We start from the raw sequence: 17,232 nt of genomic DNA, 5'->3' as shown, positions 1-17,232 counted from the left end.
CTCTGGGCAAGTCACTTAGCCTTCCATTGCCCCAGGTACAAAAATAAAGTACCTGTATATAATATTTTTTATTTATTTATTTATTTATTGCATTTGTATCCCACATTTTCCCACCTTTTTGCGGGCTCAGTGTGGCTTACAATACGATATGAATGATGGAAATACAATTTGTTACAACTTGGTTATGGATTACATTGTGAAGAGTTATGCGAGACAATCAAAGTGTTGTTAAGGAATATAAACACTGGAACCAAACCTTAAAACATTGGAAGGAGACAGCGGGAGGTTAAAAGGGCATTATGTATGGTATACATATTTCTGTGAGTAAAGGTATGAGTGAGGTGAGACTACGGGGGATGAGAGTTCAGAAGTGGATGTATTGATGCATTAGTGAACAGTGAGTGTGGACTTTATGTGTTTTGGTTCTTTCCGTAAATTTTTTCAAAAAGATGGGTCTTCAATAATTTGCGGAAGGAGGTTTGCTCGTGGATCGTTCTCAGGTTGCGCGGCAGTGCGTTCCAGAACTGCGTGCCCACGTGAGAAAAGGTTGACGCGTGTAGCGTCTTTTATTTTACGCCCTTGCAATTAGGGAAGTGGGGGTTGAGGAAAGTTCGGGATGATCTTTTGGCGTTTCTGGGTGGTAAGTCTATTAACTCAGACATGTAAGCCGCATTGAACCTGCTATGAGTGGGAAAGCGCGGGGTACAAATGTAAGAAAAAAAATGTAACTCTTGACGCTACTGCTGAAAAGGTGTGAGCAAAATCTAAATAAAAAAAACAGATGGGAGCCATGCATGAACACACTTGAATATGAGAGCATTTCAGGATACAATCCTTAATGGAATAAAAAGCAAGGCATGACTGGATCTCTGGAGTGTGTTTCCTGAGCTCTCTCATCCTTTGCCATCTGACGTGTGGCATGTGCAGCACAAGCTCAACTTAGAGCAGGAGTCCTCGGGACACACCTAGCCAGGTTTTCATGATATCCACACTGAATATGCATGAAATTAATTTGCATGCAAATCTGTCTCATGCTGTGTCCCAAGGACTGGCTTGAGAACCACTGCCTTGGAGGGAATATTGAGCTGCATATGCTCTGTTTTCCCGTTCCTCACATGGGCACGTGCCACTTGAAGGCGGTAGAACTAGAGGGCATGATATGAGATTGAAGGGGGGCAGACTCAAGAAAAATGTCAGGAAGTATTTTTTCACGGATGAGAGTGGTGGATGCTTGGAATGCCCTCCCGCGGGAGGTGGTGGAGAGGAAAACGGTAGGGGAATTCAAGCATGCGTGGGATAAACATAAAGGAATCCTGTTTCGAGGGAATGGATCCTTAGAAGCTTAGCCGAGATTGGGTGGCAGAGCCGGTGGTTGGGAGGCGGGGATGGTGGTTGGGAGGCGGGGATAGTGCTGGGCAGACTTATACTGTCTGTGCCCTGAAAATGACAGATACAAATCAAGGTAAGATATACACAAAAAGTAGCACATATGAGTTTATCTTGTTGGGCAGACTGGATGGACCGTGCAGGTCTTTTTCTGCCGTCATCTACTATGTTACTATTATGGCTATTTTCAAAGCACTTAGCTTTCCAAAGTTCCATAGGTTTCTATGGAACTTTGGAAGGGCTAAGTGCTTTGAAAATAAGCCTCTATGGTACTATGTTATTGCAGGAAGTAATGTTTTTCAATTAGACCCTGTCCACATTAACCCTTCTGCTACAGGGGAGCTGGAAACCCCCAGGATTTTACAGTCAAGACATTTATGCTGCTTTTCAAAATGTATAGAACTTTCCAAATTCTGAGCAGTTAGGAAATGTTATGTTTCTGGAGAACTTGACAGTTTTTCTGATTGGATTTCAGACACCCTGCAGTGTATCGCAGAGATGTTACAAATCACTAAGCAGGCCCTGGAGCTAGATGTGCCAATTCTGGAAAAGAAGCTTGAGAGGTGAGTGCTGTTTCCAGCAGCTTTTACATATCAGCAGCTCCTTTACACACAAACTTAAAATGAGGCAAAATTGTTTCCCTGTAAAGAGAGCATGTACTAGCTTTGCAATGAACACTAGGTTCCTTTGGCTCCTGGGAGGGCTTTGCTTCATTTCTTGTGTCTGACAGACCTACAGGGCTCTTGTTTGTATTGTTTTCATCTCTCCCAAGTGTTGAATTTCTAATCATTCTATGTGCCATACTTTGGTTTGTTGTTTGAATATTTTTACTGCAGTAATTGTGTATTGTTTATTTATTTTATTTATTTATTAGGATTTGTTTACCGCCTTTTTGAAGGAATTCATTCAAGGTGGGGTGTACAGTAAGAATAGATCAAACATGAGCAATAGGCAATTACAGCAGTAAAATATTCAAATAACAATACAAAGAATGGCATAGTTAGAATGTCAACACAATGAGAAGTTCTGAGAGAAGAGGACATTTCTCTGGTAAGTGAACACTATTTTGCTTATGCTTTGGGAACTTAAAGATTGGGGTTTAAAGGAGGAATTGTAGGTTAGTGATAGGCAGAATAAAAATATAAAAAAGCAAATTTTATCAACTAATCTCCATAGTCTTTTCCACTTAGTTTTAAAAACTTTGTACCACAGCATTAGCAGATAGAATCTAGCAGGCACTGCAGGATCTAGTTTAGTATTAAGGGGGGAATGAAGAGAGAGAGAAAAGCAAGCATTATTATCTAGTTGCCATAGAGGGGCATAATCGAACTGGGCGCCCATCTTTAAGGGCAGCCCGGAGAAGGGGCGGGGCATCCCTTATTATCGAAACAAGATGGGCCCAAATCTCAACATTTAGGTCGACCATCTTGACATTTAGGTCGACCTTAGAGATGGCCGACCTCAGTTTTTGCCGATAATGGAAACCTAGGACAGCCATCTCAAAAACAAACAAATCCAAGCCATTTGGTCGTGGGAGGAGCCAGCATTCATAGTGCACTGGTCCCCTCTCACATGCCAGGACACCAACCGGACGCCCTAGGGGGCACTGCAGTGGACTTCACAAATTGATCCCAGGTGCATAGCTCCCTTACCTTGAGTGCTGAGCCCCCCAAAACCCACTACCCACAACTGTACAACACTACCATAGCCCTTAAAGGGTAACAGGGGGCACCTAGATGTGGGTACAGTGGGTTTCGGGTGGATTTTGGAGGGCTCCCATTTACCACCACAAGTGTAACAGGTAGAGGGGGATGGGCCTGGGTCCGCCTGCCTGAAGTGCACTGCAGTACCACCTAAAAACTGCTCCAGGGACCTGCATACTGCTGTGATGGAGCTGGGTGTGACATTTGAGGCTGGCATAGAGGCTGGAAAAAAATGTTTTTAATTTTTTTTTTTTTGGGTGGGAAGAGGGTTGGTGACCACTGGGGGAGTAAGGGGAGGTGATCCCCGATTCCCTCCGGTGGTCATCGGTCAGTTTGGGCACCTTTTTGAGGCTTGGTCGCAAGAAAAAATGGACAAGTAAAGTTGGCCAAGTGCTCTTCAGGGATGCCCTTCTTTTTTCCATTATTGGCTGAGGACGCCTATCTCTTAATCACGCCCCAGTCCTGCCTTCGCTATGGTGCCGACATGCCCCTGTGAACTTTGGTTGTCCCTTTGACGGAAAGCAGTTGAGAACGCCCAAAATCGGCTTTCAATTATGCCGATTTGGGCGACCCTGAGAGAAGGACGCCCATCTTCCGATTTGTGTCGTAAGATGGGCGCCCTTCTCTTTCGAAAATAGTCCTGATTGTGGAATTAGAAAAGGTGCAGAGAAGGGCAACGAAAATCATAAAGGGGATGGGACGACTTCCCTCAGGAGCTTAACCGAGATTGGATAGCAGAACCGGTAGTGGGAGGCGGGGCTGGAGGTTGGGAGGCGGGGATAGTGCGGGGCAGACTTATACGGTCTGTGCCAGAGCCAGTGGTGGGAGGCGGGACTGGAGGTTGGGAGGCAGGGATAGCGCTGGGCAGACTTATACGGTCTGTGCCAGAGCCGGTGGTGGGAGGCGGGGATAGTGCTGGGCAGACTTATACGGTCTATGCCAGAGCCGGTGGTTGGGAGGCGGGGCTAGTGCTGGGCAGACTTATACGGTCTGTGCCCTGAAGAGCACAGGTACAAATCAAAGTAGGGTATACACAAAAGTAGCACACATGAGTTGTCTTGTTGGGCAGACTGGATGGACCGTGCAGGTCTTTTTCTGCCGTCATCTACTATGTTACTATGTTACTATGAGGAAAGGCTAAAGCGGCTAGGGCTCTTCAGCTTGGAGAAAAGGCGGCTGAGGGGAGATATGATAGAGGTCTATAAAATAATGAGTGGAGTTGAACGGGTAGATGTGAAGCGTCTGTTTACGCTTTCCAAAAATACTAGGACTAGGGGGGCATGCGATGAAGCTACAATGCAGTAAATTTAAAACGAATCGGAGAAAATGTTTCGTCACTCAACATGTAATTAAACTCTGGAATTTGTTACCAGAGAATGTGGTAAATGCGGTTAGCTTAACGGAGTTTTAAAAAGGTTTGGACGGCTTCCTAAAGGAAAAGTCCATAGACCGTTATTAAATGGACTTGGGGAAAATCCACTATTTCTGGGATAAGCAGTATAAAATGTTTTGTACTTTTTTGGGATCTTGCCAGGTACTTGTGACCTGGATTGGCCACTGTTGGAAACAGGATGCTGGGCTCGATGGACCTTTGGTCTGTCCCAGTATGGCAATACTTATGTACTTTATCCCGTGCACTCCGCTCCATGGATAAATCCTTCTTATCTGTTCCCTTCTCCACTACTGCCAACTCCAGACTTCGCGCCTTCTGTCTCGCTGCACCCTACGCCTGGAATAAACTTCCTGAGCCCATACGTCTTGCCCCATCCTTGGCCACCTTTAAATCTAGACTGAAAGCCCACCTCTTTAACATTGCTTTTGACTCGTAACCACTTGTAACCACTCGCCTCCACCTACCCTCCTCTCTTCCTTCCCGTTCACATTAATTGATTTGATTTGCTTACTTTATTTATTTTTTGTCTATTAGATTTTAAGCTCTTTGAGCAGGGACTGTCTTTCTTCTATGTTTGTGTAGCGCTGTGTACGCCTTGTAGCGCTATAGAAATGCTAAATAGTAGTAGTAGTAGCAACATTCCATCTAGAATCTCCAATAGTAGTAGACTTTGCGCCTTCTGTCTCGCTGCACCCTACACCTGGAATAAACTTCCTGAGCCCCTACGTCTTGCCCCATCCTTGGCCACCTTTAAATCTAGACTGAATGCCCACCTCTTTAACATTGCTTTTGACTCGTAACCACTTGTAACCACTCGCCTCCACCTACCCTCCTCTCCTCCTTCCTGTCCACATTAATTGATTTGATTTGCTTACTTTATTTTTTGTCTATTAGATTGTAAGCTCTTTGAGCAGGGACTGTCTTTCTTCTATGTTTGTGCAGCGCTGCGTATGCCTTGTAGCGCTATAGAAATGCTAAATAGTAGTAGTAGTAGTAGTAGTACTTATGTACAATACATAATAGAACATTTTAACTGATAGTGAAGGGTATAGTGTCTGACTTATTTTTGCTGTTACACTGCCTTGAATAAATTCCTTCAAAAAGGCGGTTAATAAATAATAATAAGTAAATTAAATAAATAAAGCTTCTATTAACATGTTCTTCAGTTTGATGCAGTTACTGTCAAGGAAGAGAGCTCCAGCTTCCCCTTTTAGACACTTGTTTGAGCCCTTCAGAGCAGAACATTTACTTCAGTAACAAGCACAGCACTAAGGGCTTTGCTTTGCTGATGAAGAGGAGTTGGTTTCCAGCCATTAATTCACTTAATTATTTTTTATTATGGACAGCATTACTGCAAAATTACCAAACAACTATACAGCAGCAATGCCGTATTCAATGAGAATGGAACTTACTGCCATATTTAAAAAAATGTGCCCTGTCAGAAAAAAATAAAATAAAAAAAACAGTGCACATTGAGGCAGTAATCCACTTATTGCTAAAATTTCTCTCTTCCTATCAGCATGTGAGCAGTGATGGCTCAGGCACTCTCAGGAAGGAGACTTAAAAAAAGCAAGCTGCCAGGTGTGCATATGGGACCCCCTTCCCTCCCTCCCTGCCCCTGACATAAAATCCTTAGTAGTCTGGCAGCCTGTCCCCCAACCCAACCCCTTGCACCTGACTTATTTGACATGCTGCTCTTGGCTGAGTGTTGGTCAGCCTACCAAACAAGGCAAATATTTTGAATGATGGCTGGAATTGGAGAGGAGGGCAGGGGGAGAAGAGATTGCTGGAGAGGAGGGGAGGGCAGGGGAGAGAGGAGAATTGCTGGACATGGATGGATGGATGGATGGAGGGGACAGGGAAGAGAGCAAATTTGCTGGATATGGATGGATGGCGGAGAGGGCAGGGGAGAATGGAGAGTTCATGTCCAGCAACTCTCCATTCTCCCCTGCCCTCTCCTCCATCCACCCATCTCCAGCAAATTTCCTCTGTCCCCTGCCCCCTCCATTCATCCATCCATGTTCAGCAATTCTCCTCTCTGCCCTCCATCCATGTCCAGCAACTTGAAAGGATGATTGACCAGTTTGGAAGAAGGCTAGCTAACGTCTTGTAGGACAATGTGTTTATTTTCACAGATGAGCTTAAATGACCCTGTGTACATAGAGAAATCCTGCAGGGCAAAGCAGACTATACAGACTATGGGTGTTCTCTATATAATGTATTTATTTGGATTTTACTCACACCTTTTCAGGTGTTGCCCCTTTCTGAAGTTCTAATCCTAATGCAATTCTATTTATTATTCTTTGTCTGTTTGAATGGACAGAAAAGAAAAATGTTTTTTTTTCTTTCTTTTCAGGAAGAGCAGTAAACCCCATGAGGATATAATGGGCATCCGATCCAAGAACCAGAAACTAGGTCTGAATAGCACAGGACTCACCCAGGGCAAGAATTTCTTGATAAGTAAATTTTCATCTTTGAATCAGAAAGTCAAGCAGACCAAATCCAACGTGAACCTGGGGAGCAACCTGCGTAAATTGGGAAATTTCACCAAGCCTGAAGTGAAATCCTTCCTAAAGCCGAACCTGAAGGTGAATCTCTGGAAATCAGACAGCAGCCTTGAGAATCCAGGCGTAGATACTAAGAGCCTCGCAGAGTCTGATATCGAGATCTCTTCAGACAGCGACTCATTCCATTCCGATGACTACTTGGCCAATGCCAAATCTGATGAGGAGTGCCAGCTGGTGGACCAGGGGGAGATAGATTATGTCTTGCCCAGCTGTGGCATTCTTGCCTCCACCCCACGCCTCAGAAGTCGATCCCAGTCCGTAAGCAGTGCTGAGATCCACGTTCATGTTCCCACAGAAATCTATATAACCCGCTGTGACAGTGATCCAGTAAAAAATGGCTCAGAGAGCGAAGAGAAACCCTCTGAGCAAGGCAGCCCCAACAGCGTCAACTTGCTAATGGATTTCAACACTCCTGTTGACGTTTACTGCCACCAGTTTGTACACGATGCTGAAAACAAAACTGCTAATCCTAATCCCATAGAAACTAAATCCACATGCCAGGAGGTCCACCAGGAGCTGACTGTAGTTACCAGCTCCACAGTGCAAGTGTCAACAGCAGCCACGTTAGAGAAAGCAGAGGAGCAGCCTCTTAGGCCATCTCGGCTAGATGTACCCTTCACAGATTGTGAGACTCAGCTTCTGTCTGTAGAGACACTACCTCCTTCAGCGTCTTCTCAGAAAAGTCCAGGCTCTGCTTCCAGCACACTGGAACCGGGACCTGCCGAGCTTTCAGCAGCTCCATCTCCAGCAGACAGCAACAGTGGCCGGGCAGTGTCTCCCTTCGCCAAGATCCGCAATTCCATGGCCCAGGTAGCTAACATGACCCAGGCGGGCTTAACCCAAGGCATAAACTTTGCTGTAGCAAAAGTCCAGAAGAGTCCAGAACCAGAGTCCGAAAATCTAGGAGAGGACAAACTGAAAGCAATGTTCACCCAGTGTCAGACACGCATCATTCAGATTTAACTGGTGGCAAATGAGAGGGACCGTTCCTCCTTGTACATATGTCAGTAGAGAAATATATAGTTTTATCCCCCCCAAGGCATCCGCAGTATATACAGCCTTTTTCCAAACACTGGGATCAAAGTACTGATGACTGTTTACAGGGAACTCAAAGCAAAGTAATTAAGTTATGACCTGGTTTCAGGATTCCTCAGGCAGCTGGAATGATAGAGAAGTGTAGCTGCCAAGGCTGAGAGAGAGAGAGAGAGCGAGAGAGAGAGAGATGCTAGGCTTGTCAATCACAAAAGCTTTGCGCATTGAGACAAATTTCAGGAGCTTTTGTGTTTTGGCAGGAAACAAGCCATGCAAAAGGAGAGGTGCTACCAGCAAGCTGTTGTATTTATTTGTAGATGGTTATTCCTTTTTTTTTTTCTTCTGACGGTATATGGTTTGGACACATTGAGGCATATTTTCAAAGCACTTTGGGAGACTAAGTTCCATAGGTTTCTATGGAACTTTGGGAGGCTAAGTGCTTTGAAAATGAGCCTGATTCTCTGTTCTGAACTGGGAATAAAGAAGTATTTGGCTATAGCTGCGTCACTGGAAATGCTGAACTTTTTTTTTTTCTCTATTTTTTTAAGACTACGGCTGTTTGTACAGAAACTACTGTATAAATTTAAGAGCCTTAAGTGCAATATAGAAAGTAAGTTCCAATTTCTGTTGACAAGAGTAAATGTTGCTGTCTTGTAACTGTTGGCGTTACCAATCTTGCTGTGTTTTAAGATGTGAAATGAACCAGCTGCGTAACTCGATGCTGCTCAATGGAAAACCTAGCGAAAGAGGACAGTCGGATATGGCGCAGGTTCCCTGACAGCGTTTCACTAGGGGGCCTTAAGTAGCAGATGAACTTTCCATAATGCAGCAGCTTTTATGGCAGAGGCAACTGAATGTGGAACATTCCTTCCCTCCTCTGAATTTGGGTTGTTTGATGTTCTGTTGTAGGCACTGATTATATAGGAACAGGTAGGTAGCAGTGGTTCTAGCTATGAACCCAAGTAGAAAAGTCCTGGTTTAGTACTGGGGCTGCTGTTTACTCCTTGTGGTGGTCTGAACAAACTCACTCTTGTCTGGTGTCTTGTAATCTCTGCTGTTTGCTAGTCTTTAGCAGGTAAACAGATTTGTCTGTCCAAAACTCCGATAAGGTATTTTCCAATTTGCTATTTATTCTTGTTTTATCACTGTGATGTTTTTCTTTTTTTTTTTTGGTGTGACAGATTTGTGACTCTATATTTAAGATAAAATACCATGGTATTTTAACATGAGAATGCATATGAGATATTTTAATAAAAAAAATTCATAGCTAAGATTTGATGTTGGTTGTGTTTTTACATTATTCCCTGTACATGTTCTGTAAATGTATGGAAATGAGTTATTACAATCAGGTAAAGGTTATACTTGTCACAAATGGTTTAAAAAATAATTTGAGACACCTTTCCACTGACTGACAAAAGTATGAAAAGTCAATTTACCATTGTGAACAAATACAAAAGCAGCTGCTGAGTTCCTGGCCAGTGGCCTCTTTATGAAATGACTGATGTTCATACCTGTTCCTTTATGAGCACTGGATGACTTCCCAATTTCTCCAGTACTCAGGCCCCTGAGTGGCAGCTCACACAGCTATAGAAAAATATCACTCTGTAGCTTCCATATCATCATGCTGATCAATCCACAAACTGGTGGGTTGTGTCCATCTACCAGCAGGTGGAGATAGAGAGCAATCCTTTTGCCTCCCTATATGTGGTCATGTGCTGCCGGAAACTCCCCAGTATGTTCTCTATCTCAGCAGGTGGTGGTCACACACAGCAGCAGCTCTGGCTAGGTCTCCAAGCCTAATTTTTAGGTTTTGTTGAGTACCTGGGGTTGAGGGCTCTTCTTGAGCAAGTGCAAACCTGGTGGTGCCAGGTCCCTCCTTTTCTCCCCCCTCCCGCTGGCTCCGTTAAAAAAAAAAAAAATTTTTGGACGTCCTTAAGGGCGTTTATTTAAACGTTTATTGCAGCTACTCACTGGGACACCAGTTCTTTACAGCTCGGAGCGAGAAGCAGGTAATTTTTACCTTTTTATAGCGGGCAGGGGGTTCCCCGATCGATCTCCACGTGGCCTATGGCGTCGGAGGGCGAGGGCGCGAAGAATCGTTCCCCGGACCGCGTGTGCGCTTCTAGCGGGGATGCGGGGGTCTTAAAGTCTGATTCGCCATTGTTGGGTGTCAGTTTGGAGGCCGGTCAGTGTCCCGGGTCTTCCTCCGGTGCGGCGGTTTTTCCCGCCATAAACGTCCATCCCCCGCTGCTCGCCTCCGCCATCTTGGCCAGCCACTCTGCTCGGACGGCTTCTTCTTGGGCCGCCCTTGAGCTGGGAGACGTTAATGCCATGGCCGCCCTTGATTTGGGCGACGGCAAAAAAGCGGCTAAAGCTAAGCGCCGTTCTTCCCGCGTGGCTCCTTCGCGGAGTGTCGCGCCGGACGCCATCTTGGATGCGCAGCATGTTTCTGCCCCGCTCTTGCGAGCGCCGGTTGAGGGTGCGTCTAGGGCTGTGGCCCAGGCTGCTGAAGTGCACAGTCTGGGAGGATTCTCCCCCGAGTTTATTTTGCTGTTGCATCAGGCCTTCCTTATGCAAAATGCTGCCCCTTCTCCCTTGTCCGATAAAGGGGTTGAGGCCCCCGGAAGTAAACGCCCTCGGGTGGATTCCCAGGCCTTAGAGGACTCTGTCTCCTCTGATGTAGATGAGGGCAGCGTATCTGAGTTCTCCCAACGGTCCTTTGGGGATTCCTTGGAGGAGACGGATTCCCACTCGGATGGAGCGGATGACCCCTCTGCAGCGCGGATCTTTCGCTCAGAGGATTTGCCCAACCTGTTAGTGCAGGCCATGAGCATTTTGAAGATTTCCTCTCCAGAGGACGTCTCTCCCTCAGCCCCTGTTGGCTCCGCCATTTTGCTGGGGACGAAGCGCCCGCCTAGAACCTTCCACGTGCATGATGCCATGCACACCTTAATTTCGGCTCAATGGGATGACCCGGAAGCGAGCCTCAAAGTGGCTAGGGCTATGTCCCGCCTCTATCCTTTGCCTGAAAGTGAACGGGAGGCCTTTCTTTGGCCTACCGTGGATTCTTTAATCACTGCGGTGACTAAGAAAACGGCGTTGCCGGTGGAAGGTGGCACGGCCCTAAAGGACGCCCAAGACAGAAGATTGGAGGCGGCCTTAAGGTCGTCCTTCGAGGCGGCTGCCTTAAGTTTGCAGGCCTCAGTTTGCGGCTCCTATGTGGCCAGGGCGTGCCTGACGATTGTGCAGCGGGCTTCCCCCTCGGATCCTTCCTTGAGGGCTGATTGGCTGGCCCTGGAATCGGGCTTGGCTTATTTGGCAGACTTACTGTATGATGTCTTGAGAGCCTCGGCTAAAGGTATGGCTCAGACAGTCTCTGCGCGGCGGTGGCTTTGGCTGAAGCATTGGTCTGCGGACCACGCCTCTAAGTCCCGCCTGGCTAAGTTGCCTTTTAAAGGCAAGCTGCTCTTTGGGGTCGAGCTGGACAAAATTGTGACCGATCTCGGCACGTCTAAGGGCAAGAGGTTACCAGAGGTCAGGGCTCGGGCCAGTGCTCGCCCCGGTAACTCCAGAGGACGGTTTCAGGAAGCCCGTCGGTACCGCCTGGGCAAGTCGGGCTCCTCTGCCCCCTCTTCCTTCAAGAGGAACTTCTCCCCCAAGCAGCATTCCTTTCGCAGAGACCGCCGTCCCGGAGGTGCGCCCTCCGGTCCTCCCCCAGGGTCTCGTACCCAATGACGGGGTCCTGGTCCATGGCCCAGTGCAGATTGGAGGACGCCTGTCCTCGTTTCTGGGCGAGTGGACCAGGGTAACTTCAGACGCTTGGGCGCTGGAAGTCATCAGAGACGGCTACAAGCTAGAGTTCTGCCGACCCTTAAGAGCCGGGTTTGTACTCTCTCCCTGCAAGTCTCCGGTCAAAGCTGTGGCAGTGCAGCAGACCTTGGACAATCTGATCCGCCTGGGTGCGGTCGTTCCGGTGCCAGAAAATCAGCTTGGCAAGGGACGTTACTCCATTTACTTTGTGGTACCAAAGAAAGGAGGTTCTGTACGGCCTATCCTCGACCTCAAAGGGGTCAATCGGGCCTTGAAAGTTCGGCACTTTCTCATGGAGACTCTCCGCTCTGTTATAGCGGCAGTGAAGGCAGGGGAGTTCCTGGCATCCTTGGACATCAAGGAAGCATATTTGCATATTCCCATCTGGCCTCCTCATCAACGCTTTCTGCGTTTTGCAGTCCTGGGCCGACACTTCCAGTTCAGAGCCCTCCCGTTCGGGTTGGCTACTGCTCCGCGGACCTTCTCCAAAGTAATGGTGGTCATCGCGGCCTTCCTGCGAAAGGAAGGAGTACAAGTCCATCCTTATCTGGACGACTGGTTGATCCAAGCCCCCTCTTATGCAGAGTGCGGCAAAGCTGTGGACCGGGTGATTGCTCTTTTGAGCTCCCTGGGGTGGATCATCAACTGGGAGAAAAGCCAGCTGCGCCCGACTCAGTCCCTGGAGTATCTGAGAGTTCGATTTGACACCCAAGTGGGCAGAGTGTTCCTGCCGGACAATCGGATTGTCAAACTTCAGGCTCAGGTGGAGCAGTTCCTAGTAGCCTCTCCGCTTCGGGCTTGGGACTATGTGCAGCTGTTGGGCTCTATGACGGCCACGATGGAAGTAGTGCCCTGGGCCAGGGCTCATATGAGACCACTACAACACTCTCTGCTGCAGCGCTGGACTCCGGTGTCGGAGGATTATGCTGTGCGCCTTCCCTTGGACCCAGCTTGCGCAAGGCACTGAGCTGGTGGCTGAAGACAGACAAGTCTGCAGGGATGCCTCTTGTGACCCCGGAGTGGATTGTCGTCACGACGGACGTCTCTTTGACGGGCTGGGGAGCCCACTACTTGGGAAGGACAGCGCAGGGGCTCTGGTCTCCTGCAGAGGCAAAGTGGTCTATCAACCTCCTGGAACTCAGAGCCATTCGGTTGGTGCTTTTGGAGTTCCTCCCGGTACTGGCGTTGAAGCCAGTACGGGTCCTGTCGGACAATGCCACGGCTGTGGCCTATGTCAACCGCCAGGGAGGTACCAAGAGCGCCCCTCTAGCCAAGGAGGCCATGAATCTATGCCAGTGGGCGGAAGCGAGCCTGGAGCAGCTGTCAGCGGCCCACATTGCCGGAGTCATGAATGTCAAGGCGGACTTTCTCAGTCGCCATACCTTGGATCCCGGAGAGTGGCAGTTATCGGCTCAGGCGTTCTTGGACATCACGAGGCGCTGGGGCCAGCCGAGCCTAGATCTGATGGCGTCATAGGCCAATTGCCAAGTGCCGTGCTTTTTCAGCAGAGGACGGGACCCTCAATCCCTGGGAGTAGATGCTCTTCTCCAACAGTGGCCAACACAGGAGCTTCTCTATGTGTTCCCGCCCTGGCCCATGTTGGGCAGGGTGCTAGACCGGGTGGCAAAGCATCCGGGCAGGATAATCCTGGTGGGTCCGGACTGGCCCAGACGTCCCTGGTATGCGGACTTGATCAGGCTCTCAGTGGACGACCCTCTGCGACTGCCAGTGGAGCAGGGCCTGTTGCATCAGGGTCCCGTGGTGATGGAGGATCCCTCCCCCTTTGGTCTTACGGCCTGGCTATTCAGCGGCAGCGTCCGAGGAAGAAGGGCTTCTCAGACAAGGTCATTGCCACTATGCTGAGAGCGAGGAAGCGCTCTACTTCTACTGCTTACGCCAGGGTTTGGCGTACCTTTGCAGCATGGTGTGAAGCAGGCTCACTTTCTCCCTTCACTGCTCCAATTTCGTCAGTGTTGGCGTTCCTGCAAGAAGGTCTGGAGAAAGGCCTGTCGCTCAGTTCCCTTAAAGTCCAGGTAGCGGCTCTGGCTTGCTTCAGGGGCCGCCCAAAGGGTGCTTCCCTGGCTTCGCAGCCAGATGTGGTGCGTTTTCTCAAGGGAGTTAATCGCCTGCGCCCTCCTCTGCACTCAGTGGTGCCTGCGTGGAATCTCAACCTGGTGCTAAGAGCCTTGCAGAAGCCGCCTTTTGAACCCTTGTCGAGGGCATCTCTAAAAGACCTGACGTTGAAAGTAGTCTTTTTGGTGGCTATCACTTCAGCCAGAAGAATTTCCGAGCTCCAGGCACTCTCATGTCGAGAGCCTTTTCTGCAGTTCACTGAGGCAGGAGTGACTATTCGCACAGTGCCTTCCTTCCTGCCCAAGATTGTTTCTCGCTTCCATGTGAATCAGCAGCTCTGTCTCCTTTCCTTTCGTAGGGAGGTCTACCCAGAGGAATACTCTGCTCTCAAATATCTGGATGTGAGACGAGTCATCATCAGATACTTGGAAGTGACCAATGATTTCCGGAAATCGGATCATCTGTTTGTCCTGTTTGCAGGTCCTCGTAAGGGTCTGCAGGCTGCTAAGCCTACAGTGGCAAGATGGGTCAAGGAAGCCATTGCAGCGGCTTATGTGGCCGCGGGGAAGGTGCCGCCTATCCAGCTGAAGGCTCACTCCACTAGAGCTCAGGCGGCCTCGATGGCAGAGGCCGTCTCCGTCTCCTTGGAAGAGATATGCAAGGCGGCAACTTGGGCATCGGCCCATACATTCTCCAAGCATTACCGCTTGACTGTGGCGGCACGGGCGGAGGCCCGGTTTGGAGCTTCAGTGTTGAGGTCAGGGATTTCAATGTCCCGCCCTGGGTGAGTACTGCTTCGGTACATCCCACCAGTCTATGGATTGATCAGCATGATGATATGGAAGGTAAAATTATGTATCATACCTGATAATTTTCTTTCCATTAATCATAGCTGATCAAGCCATAGCCCCTCCCAGATATCTGTACTGTTTATATTCTGGTTGCATTTCAGGTTCAAGTTTAGTCTTCAGTTCCTGGTCAGGAGGACTTCGTGTTCAAGTTTTTTCAATTGGATTCTTCAAGAGTTGACGAGTTTGTGTTACAGTGAGCTGCTGCATTCCTCTCCCCTCCGTTTTACGGGGCTGGATTGAGACATAAATTCTGCCGGCACTCCCTCCCGCTTCGTGCGGCTGTAGGGCAGCTTTGTACCCCTCCCGTTTCGGCGGTGTTAGGGTCAGTCAGCTCCTCCCGCGGTTGCGGTTGCAGGATAAGCCAGATCCCCCCCGCATCGGCGGGGTGGTGTCCCTCCCCTGCTCCGCGGGGATGAGCTGGACGGATTCCCCTCCCCCACTTGTGTGGGGATGAGCTGGGTTAATTCCCCTCCCCCGTTTCGGCGGTGGTGAGCTGGGCAGAGTGTCCCTTTGTGGGTGTAATTCTCTAAGTGCTGAGTCCTGCGGATGGAGCTTGGATATCGACATACTGAGGAGTTTCCGGCAGCACATGACCACATATAGGGAGGCAAAAGGATTGCTCTCTATCTCCAACTGCTGGTAGGTGGACACAACCCACCAGTTTGTGGATTGATCAGCTATGATTAATGGAAAGAAAATTATCAGGTATGATACATAATTTTACCTTCCTTTGTTGGAAAGATTGATAAAAAGCTTATAAGCACAGTAACACTTCCAAAAGAAAATGTAAAATCCCCAACTTTGCCATACAGAAAGAATGTGACTCTAAATATGAAATACTATACTGGAAGTGGACCAAAGGTTCATCAAACCAAGCATCCAGTCCAGGTCTTCAAAATCCATCAGGATAGTCAAGGCTAGATTATTGCTCACACTAGAGATGAGCATTGGCTTTAGCAAGCCCACATGGCTAATGATGGTTTATGGACTTGGTCTTCAGGAACTTGTCTAAGAGTACGTTTTGAGTACTTGACAGTCATAGAGGCATCCAAAGACTCCTTTTTTTCAAGTCAGTTGTAATGCATTTTTTCACTGAATAGTTAAGCTGCGGAATGGGATGCAAACATACCAGGATACAATCTCTTTAGAAGGAATAGAGATTTTCGTAAAGGTGGAGGAGCAGCTCTGTATGTGAAACAGATGGACAACCAGTGCCATGAAATCCTAAGCAGTCTCTTGGACCAGGACCCTATAGCGGTGCACGATTCAAACCTGATATAGTCTGTTTTAAGTGGTGCCACACTACCTACTGAATCAGGGCAGCCAGTTTGGAAGGGGACCCCGCCAATTGCCCTGTTTGCACTCACTAACAAGGACTCTATCCTCACCGAATTTAATGCAGTTCTGCAGTCGAAGTACTTCAGCAGGGCCAGGTCTCGTAATAAAAAGTTGTAAGATGTTATTATACCTCCCCACCAACTATACACTCAAGGTTTTCTGTTACAGAGTCACCGCAGTAGCCAGTTCAGAAATATTACAGGAGGTGAGTTCATTGTTTGTCCTGCCATCATCGGGGAAATTTAAACATTCAAGGGGGAAGTGGCATTTGAACTCATGCCATCGATAAACTACTTTCAAAAGGTCCTGATCTGAAATGAGCTGTTCTGGCAAGGAAAACATTACATACCACTGTTCAAAGAGTGCTGTATGAACAATGGGCCATTATTCAAGGGTGAGGTGAAATATAGAAAGCAATTTTCTAAAATACCCATCTAAAAGCAGTAACTTAGCTAACTCAAAACAGAATTGTTAGTTTAATGGGGTTACCTTTCATACTAAAAAATGAATAGATATTACTGTAAATATTGCTAAGAGGAATTGTTGAAATGGTTTCTATTTCAGTAGTAGTTTGTAAACTGTATTCAGTGCACCCCCATTGCAAGAAACATCAGGCAGAAAAGTGATCATCTTGTTCGGTTGGTTTACTTCCTTTTTACAGAATAGGCAATTTTGTGTAGCTTTCAGTGAAGAAATTTCTGATTTGAAAGAAATAAAGACTGGAATACCTCAGGCTTTTGGCTGTCATTTATTGAATCATAGGAGGCAACTTTTCAAAATGATTGGGGTGCTGATTTTTTTTTTTTTTACAGGTGGTGCATTCATACCCCCTCCACCTCCCTCCCAGTTCCAGGCCCCCTATCTTACCTCGTCGGGGTTAGGCCGGCAGCAGCAGTAGTAAAAAAAAAACATGCAGGCTCAGCTCGGTGCTTAATTGTTTTCCCCTCTCTCTCAGCTCTGGCCCTGCCCTTGAAGAAACAGGAAATGAGGGCGGGACCACAGCTGAGAGAGAAGGGAAAACAAGTAAGCACCGAGCCTGCATGCTTTTTACCGCTGCTGCCGCCCTAACCCTGAGGTAA

At 47.9% G+C, this 17,232-nt stretch overlaps 1 protein-coding gene across 2 annotated transcripts in view; it reads left to right on the top strand.

Moving 5' to 3' along the window:
• INPP5F (inositol polyphosphate-5-phosphatase F) overlaps positions 1-9,336 on the top strand; it is a 182,596-nt gene extending 173,260 nt beyond the window's left edge. For both annotated transcript variants that reach the window (XM_030202612.1, XM_030202613.1), the window contains 2 exons: positions 1,862-1,949; positions 6,839-9,336. In XM_030202612.1, the coding sequence (XP_030058472.1) occupies positions 1,862-1,949; positions 6,839-8,012 (1,262 nt within the window). In that variant the 3' untranslated portion in view covers positions 8,013-9,336. The remainder of the gene's footprint in view (positions 1-1,861; positions 1,950-6,838) is intronic.
• The last annotated feature ends 7,896 nt before the right edge of the window (positions 9,337-17,232 follow it).

The sequence above is a fragment of the Microcaecilia unicolor genome, chromosome 5 (genome assembly GCF_901765095.1).
Source record: "Microcaecilia unicolor chromosome 5, aMicUni1.1, whole genome shotgun sequence".
Taxonomy (NCBI): domain Eukaryota; kingdom Metazoa; phylum Chordata; class Amphibia; order Gymnophiona; family Siphonopidae; genus Microcaecilia; species Microcaecilia unicolor.
Note: the sequence above shows the minus strand (reverse complement) of the source record. Positions and strands in the feature narration are given on the sequence as shown.